At 50.7% G+C, this 7,333-nt stretch overlaps 1 protein-coding gene across 1 annotated transcript; it reads right to left on the bottom strand.

Moving 5' to 3' along the window:
• Positions 1 to 4,453: 4,453 nt before the first annotated feature.
• On the bottom strand, positions 4,454 to 6,240 carry LOC135981272 (uncharacterized). The gene is made up of 2 exons (XM_065582895.1): positions 5,576 to 6,240; positions 4,454 to 5,031 (listed from the first exon to the last, which is right to left on the bottom strand). Exons 1-2 carry the CDS (start codon positions 6,114 to 6,116, stop codon positions 4,562 to 4,564), a joined length of 1,011 nt encoding a protein of 336 aa, XP_065438967.1. The 5' UTR covers positions 6,117 to 6,240; the 3' UTR covers positions 4,454 to 4,561.
• Positions 6,241 to 7,333: the final 1,093 nt, after the last annotated feature.

The raw sequence follows: 7,333 nt of genomic DNA, 5'->3' as shown, positions 1-7,333 counted from the left end.
GCAATAATTTAAAAAAATAAATGTATGTAGTTGATTCTATTTTACCAAGTGCCCTTGAATCCCTCGTTTGGACATTTGAATATTCTGATTTAATGTATAATACAATTCTTTTGTATGTAGAGTTATTTATATAAAAGAATCCCAGAAAGCTTAAGTTATACCTGCAAATACAAATAAATTCTGTGAACATGTTCCCACATGCAGTACTCCTGACATGACACACCTATTGACATTGATTTTAAGGGCAGAGAGATCATTAGGATAATTTAATCTGACCTTAGAGGTGGTGCTAGCCCATTGGGGCCCTAAGCAGGAATTTTTTTGAGGGGGGGGCACAAGTGAATAGAGGGTCTCCTTGAGCTGCTTGGGGCCCAAAGCAATTGCTAAGTCCGTTTATGCCTAGCGCCAGCACCGTCTGACCTCCACTGCATACGGTAAATGTTCCATCACTTCTGGCCTTAAAATGTACGGGTGAGATTCTGTGAGTCCAGCACAGAAGTCACAGCCCAAGAGGAAGGGGGATGCTAAGCTAGCTACAAGCCACCTTTGCATCCTCCTGATCCTGGGCTGCTCCATGGACTGCAGAGACCCCTGGAGAAATCCTGGAGGCCTGTGTAAATTACAGCAGTGTCAAGGACTACTTTATGATCTGTAGTGCTTCCTGAAATCTCCAAAGTGCTGTGTAGTGTGGCCCCACCCTTCAACATGCCCCCTCCCCTCCCAGACCCGCTCCCAACAGGCACTCTATACCCTGGCTTCTGAGAGGATTCTTGGAAGGCAGCCATATGGCTATCCATAGTGCTTGCACTGGGGGAATCCTTCCCCAACTGGACATGGGGCTTGTAGAACTCCTTTCCACCTCTCCAATGTTTGTAAATTTGTTAAGAGGCCAGAGAAAGGGTGAGAATCTCGCTTTATGAATGTGTAGATGTGGTAAGTCAGAGGAGCAGCTTATGGGAACAAGGAAAAACTATAGCCCTGTAACTTTTGGAAGACTCTGAAACTGAGTCTGTAAAAACAACGAGGAGTCCTTGTGGCACCTTAGGGTATGTCTACACTACGAAATTAGTTCGAATTTATAGAAGCCAGTTTTATTGAAATCGGTTATATACAGCCGATTGTGTATGTCCACACATAAAATGCTCTAGGTGCTCTAGTCGGCAGACCGCGTCCACAGTACGAGGCTAGCGTCGACTTCCGGAGCATTGCACTATGGGTAGCTATCCCACAGCTATCCCACAGTCTCCGCCGCCCCTTGGAATTCTGGGTTGAGATCCCAATGCCCGGATGATGCAAAACAGTGTCGCGGGCGGTTCTGGGTACATGTCGTCAGGCCCCTCCCTCCCCCGTCACAGCAACGGCAGACAATAGATTCGCGCCTTTTTATCTGGGTTACCTGGGTTACCTGTGCAGACAACATGGAGCCCGCTCAGCACAGCTGAGCTCACCGTCACCATATGTCCTCTTGGTGCCGGCAGACGTGGGACTGCATTGCTACACAGCAGCAGCTGCTAACTGCCTTTTGGCGGTAGACGGTGCAGTAGACTGGTAGCCTTCATCGGCGATCTGGGTGCTGGCAGCCGTGGGGCTTGCCTTTTGGCAGTAAATGGTGTATTATGACTGTTAGCCGGCCTATTACAAGTCGGGTCATCGCACGTTAGCAGAGTCTTCCCCGAGCAGCCGATTGTGCAATAGGCCTGAAGACCATCGTCATACACCGCCCCGTATTTGCTGCCAAGCACCCAGAAAGATGCCGAGGGCTATCAGTCACGCTGCACCGTCATCTTAAGATGTAAAAAAATAGATTTTCTCTGTATTCATTTGCTTCCCCCTCCCTCCGTCAAATCAACGGCCTGCTAAACCCAGGGTTTTCAGTTTAATCTTTGGGGGGGACCACTCTGTGACAGTTGTTTGTGTCTCTCCCTGATGCACAGCCACCGTTCTTTATTTTAATTCCCTGTGCCTGTACGCCATGTCGTCACTCGGCCCCCCTCCCTCCTTCCCCTAGGCCGTCAGATACTACGTTTGCGCCACAGCTCGAGCCGAGAAGCGGTTCGCGCCTTTTCTTTGAATTCTGGGTTGAGATCCCAATGCCCGGATGATGCAAAACAGTGTCGCGGGCGGTTCTGGGTACATGTCGTCAGGCCCCTCCCCCCTCGTCACAGCAACGGCAGACAATAGATTCGCGCCTATTTACCTGGGTTACCTGTGCAGACAACATACCACGGCAAGCATGGAGCCCGCTCAGCTCAGCTGAGCTCACCGTCACCATATGTCCTCTGGGTGCCGGCAGGCGTGGGACTGCATTGCTACACAGCAGCAGCTGCTAACTGCCTTTTGGCGGTAGACAGTGTAGCATGAGTGATAGTTGTGGGGCTGGCAGCCGTAGTGCTGCATTGCACCAGCCCCTTCCAGGCGATGGTATATTATGACTGGTACCCATCGTCGTCATACTGGTATGGCTGTCAATCATGGCCACCTGGGCAGACATGCTACTGTTTTGATGATGACGGTTACCAGTCATAATATACTATTTTCTGCCAATTGCCCAGTATTGTCTGCTAAGCACCCAGAAGAGGCCGAGGGCGATGCTGGGTGCTGGCGGACGTGGGGCTGGCAGACGTGGGGCTGCATTGCTACACAGCAGCAGCCCCTTGCCTTTTGGCAGATGATGGTATTTTATGATTGGTAACCGTCATCGTCATATTGGTATGGCTGTCACTCATGCTGCAGCGTCGGCTGCCACCTTAAGATGTAAAAAATAGATTTGTTCTGTGTTCATTTGCTTCCCCTTCCTCCGTGAAATCAACGGCCTGCTAAGCCAGGGTTTCCAGTTTAATCTTTGGGGGCACCATTCTGTGTGACAGTTGTTTGTGTTTCTCCCTGTTCCTGTACCTGTACGCCATGTCGTCACTCGGCCCTCCCTCCCTCCCGCCCTCCTTCTCCTGGTCCATCAGATACTACTTTCGCGCCTTTTTCTGACCAGGCGCCATAGCTAGCACTGGGATCATGGAGCCCGCTCAGATCACCGCGGCAATTATGAGCACTATGAACACCACGTGCATTGTCCTGGAGTATATGCAGAGCCAGAACATGCCAAGGCGAAACCCGGACCAGGCGAGGAGGCGATTGCAGCGCGGCGACGAGAGTGATGAGGAAATTGACATGGCCATAGACCTCTCACAAGGCACAGGCCCCAGCAATGTGGAAATCATGGTGTTACTGGGGCAGGTTGATACCGTGGAACGCCGATTCTGGGCCCGGGAAACAAGCACAGACTGGTGGGACCGCATCGTGCTGCAGGTATGGGACGATTCCCAGTGGCTGCGAAACTTTCGCATGCGTAAGGGCACTTTCATGGAACTTTGTGACTTGCTTTCCCCTGCCCTGAAACGCAGGATACCAAGATGAGAGCAGCCCTCACAGTTGAGAAGCGAGTGGCGATAGCCCTGTGGAAGCTTGCAACGCCAGACAGCTACCGGTCAGTCGGGAATCAATTTGGAGTGGGCAAATCTACTGTGGGGGCTGCTGTGATCCAATTTGCCAGGGCAATGAAAGACCTGGTGATAGCAAGGGTAGTGACTCTGGGCAACGTGCAGTCAATAGTGGATGGTTTTGCTGAAATGGGATTCCCAAACTGTGGCGGGGCCATAGACGGAACCCATATCCCTATCTTGTCACCGGAGCACCAAGCCACCGACTACGTAAACCGCAAGGGGTACTTTTCAATGCTGCTGCAAGCCCTGGTGGATCACAAGGGACGTTTCACCAACATCAACGTGGGATGGCCGGGAAAGGTACATGATGCTCGCGTCTTCAGGAACTCTGCTCTGTTTCGAAAGCTGGAGGAAGGGACTTTCTTCCCGGACCAGAAAGTGACCATTGGGGATGTTGAAATGCCTATCGTGATCCTTGGGGACCCAGCCTACCCCTTAATGCCATGGCTCATGAAGCCGTACACAGGCAGCCTGGACAGGAGTCAGGACCTGTTCAACTACAGGCTGAGCAAGTGCCGAATGGTGGTGGAATGTGCATTTGGACGTTTAAAAGCACGCTGGCGCAGTTTACTGACTCGCTCAGACCTCAGCGAAAAGAATATCCCCATTGTTATTGCTGCTTGCTGTGCGCTCCACAATATCTGTGAGAGTAAGGGGGAGACCTTTATGGCGGGGTGGGAGGTTGAGGCAACTCGCCTGGCCGCTGATTACGCGCAGCCAGACACCAGGGCGGTTAGAGGAGCACAGCAGGGCGCGGTGCGCATCAGAGAAGCTTTGAAAACGAGTTTTGTGACTGGCCAGGCTACTGTGTGAAACTTCTGTTTGTTTCTCCTTGATGAACCCTCCAACCCCCCCCCCCGACCCGGTTCACTCTACTTCCCTGTAAACCAACCACCCCACCCCACCCTCCCCTCCCCTCCCGCTTGCAGAGGCAATAAAGTCATTGTTTTTTCACATTCATGCATTCTTTATTAGTTCCTTACAGAGGTAGGGGGATAATTGCCAAGGTAGCTGGGATGGGTGGGGGAGGAGGGATGGAAAAGGACATACTGCATTTTAAAACTTTAACTCTTATTGAAGCCCAGCCTTCTGATGCTTGGGCGATCATCTGGGGTGGAGTGACTGGGTGGACGGAGGCCCCCCCACCGTGTTCTTGGGCGTCTGGGTGAGGAGGCTATGGAACTTGGGGAGGAGGGCTGTTGGTTACACAGGGGCTGTAGCGGCGGTCTCTGCTCCTGCTGCCTTTCCTGCAACTCAACCATACGCTCGAGCATATCACTTTGATGCTCCAGCAGACGGAGCATTGCCTCTTGCCGTCTGTCTGCAAGCTGACGCCACCTATCGTCTTCAGCCCGCCACCTCTCCTCTCGTTCATGTTGGGCTTTTCTCATCTCCGACATTGACTGCCTCCACGCATTCTGCTGTGCTCTATCAGCGTGGGAGGACATCTGCAGCTCCGTGAACATCTCGTCCCTCGTCTTACGTTTTCTCTTTCTAATGTTCACGAGCCTCTGCGAAGGAGAAACATTTGCAGCTGGTGGAGGAGAAGGGAGAGGTGGTTAAAAAAGACACATTTTAGGGAACAAAGGGTACACTCTTTCATTACAAGGTCGCATATTTCGGCTTGCAGGCAGCCATCGTAGGCCACAGTGTTTTGGCTATTTTAACCTTCTTAGCATGCGGGAAAGGTTGCAAACAGCAGCGCATTTCCCATATCAAGGATGAATTGGGTTGTCCATTTAAAATGGGGTTTCAATGTAAAAGGAGGGGGCTGCGGTTTCCCGGTTAACATGCGGCACAAACACAAGTAAAGCCCCCCCCCCCACACACACACGATTCTCTGGGATGATCACTTCACCCCTCCCCCCCACCGCGTGGTTAACAGCGGGGAACATTTCTGGTCAGAATAGCAGGAACGGGCGCCTCTGAATGTCCCCCTTAATAAAATCACCCCATTTCAACCAGGAGAGCTTTCTGGAGATGTCCCTGGAGGATTTCCGCTCCATCCCCATACACGTTAACAGACTTGCTTGCTTTTTTTTTGTAATGTTTACAAATATTTACAAAGTTACACTCACCAGAGGTCTCCTGTGTGCCCTGAGGGTCTTGGGTGAGTTCGGGGGTTACTGGTTCCAGGTCCAGGGTCACAAACATATCCTGGCTGTTGGGGAAAACGGTTTCTCCGCTTCCTTGCTGCTGTGAGCTACCTACAGTACCTCCATCGTCATCTTCCTCGTTCCCCGAACCGTCTTCCCTGTGTGTTTCTCCAGTGAGAGAGTCATAGCACATGGTTGGGGTAGTGGTGGCTGCACCCCCTAGGATCGCATGCAGCTCCGCGTAGTAGCGGCAAGTTTGCGGCTCTGCCCCGGACCTTCCGTTTGCTTCTCTGGCTTTGTGGTAGGCTTGCCGTAGCTCCTTAATTTTCACGCGGCACTGCTGTGTGTCCCTGTTATGGCCTCGGTCCTTCATGGCCTTGGAGATCTTTTCTAATACTTTTCCATTTCTTTTACTGCTACGGAGTTCAGCTATCACTGCTTCATCTCCCCATATGGCGAGCAGATCTCGTACCTCCCGTTCGGTCCATGCTGGAGCTCTTTTGCGATCCTGGGAGGACTCCATGACGGTTACCTGTGCTGATGAGCTCTGCGTGGTCACCTGTGCTCTCCACGCTGGGCAAACAGGAAATGAAATTCAAACCTTCGCGGGTCTTTTCCTGTCTACCTGGTCAGTGCATCTGAGTTGAGAGCGCTGTCCAGAGCGGTCACAATGAAGCACTGTGGGATAGCTCCCGGAGGCCAATAACATCGAATTCCGTCCACACTACCCCAATTCCGACCCGCAAAGGCCGGTTTTATTGCTAATCCCCTCGTCGGAGGTGGTGTAAAGAAACCGGTTTAAAGGGCCCTTTAAGTCGAAAGAAAGGGCCTCGTTGTGTGGACGTGTCCAGGCTTAATTCGGTTTAACGCTGCTAAAGTCGACCTAAACCCGTAGTGTAGACCAGGCCTTAGAGACTAACAAATTTATTTGGGCATAAACTTTCATGGGATAAAACCCACTTCATCAGATGCATGGAGTGAAAAATACAGCAAGCAGTATATATATTTTACAACACATGAAAAGATGGGAGTTGCCTTACCAAGTGGGGGGTCAGTGCTAGCAAGGCCAATGCAATTAAGGTGGACGTTGCCCATTCCCAACAGTTGACAAGAAGGTGAGAGTATCAGCAGAGGGAAAATTACTTTTTGCAGTGACCCATCCACTGAGTCTGTAAAACAAATCTTAAAGAGGATGCCTTAACGGGAAATGTCTTGGCAGTGTACAGCTGACTATGCTGTCCCTATCCTTCTGTTCCTACATTATGATTCTTTTTAAAGTGCTTTGTCAAAAACACTTATACTGTTTTGCTCAACCAATTTCTGTACCAAGCATCAGTTCTTGGATGGCTGCCACTTCTGTGGCGGTAGATGGCTTCCTCCAGTTTGCCCTTTGAAGAAAACTCAAACTCAGCAGCTGAAAACAAGAGACACTTAGTGAATGATTGCAGGTATATTTTCATCTCAGTGCCACTGACATTAACACTAGTTCCATGTGCGCAGCAGGGAGGATGATATAAAATATGCCCCTTAGTTTGCTTGACTTTTCTCTTGGTTTATTTTTCTGCTGTAGGGGGTCTGTGCACTGATGTTTGATTTTCCTGATCTTGTTGAGTTTCAGCCTATGTTAGTTTCAAGCTCTCCCCCTCTCTCCATTTGTGTTTCTTATTTCAGTTTTGTTTGTGTTTCTTCACTGAAATTATTGGTCCAACTTATGGCAGCTTTGCCACGGCTATCGGGCTG

This window comes from Chrysemys picta, chromosome 2 (assembly GCF_011386835.1).
Source record: "Chrysemys picta bellii isolate R12L10 chromosome 2, ASM1138683v2, whole genome shotgun sequence".
NCBI lineage: Eukaryota > Metazoa > Chordata > Testudines > Emydidae > Chrysemys > Chrysemys picta.
Note: the sequence above shows the minus strand (reverse complement) of the source record. Positions and strands in the feature narration are given on the sequence as shown.

What these genes read in the sequence shown, in the direction of transcription:
- LOC135981272 (XM_065582895.1), bottom strand. Translation starts at nt 6,116, where the DNA reads ATGGAGTCCTCCCAGGATCGCAAAAGAGCTCCAGCATGGACCGAACGG. An exon ending in GGGCACACAGGAGACCTCTG is followed by an intron (nt 5,032 to 5,575) that starts GTGAGTGTAACT and finishes CTCCTCCACCAG; the next exon opens with CTGCAAATGTTTCTCCTTCG.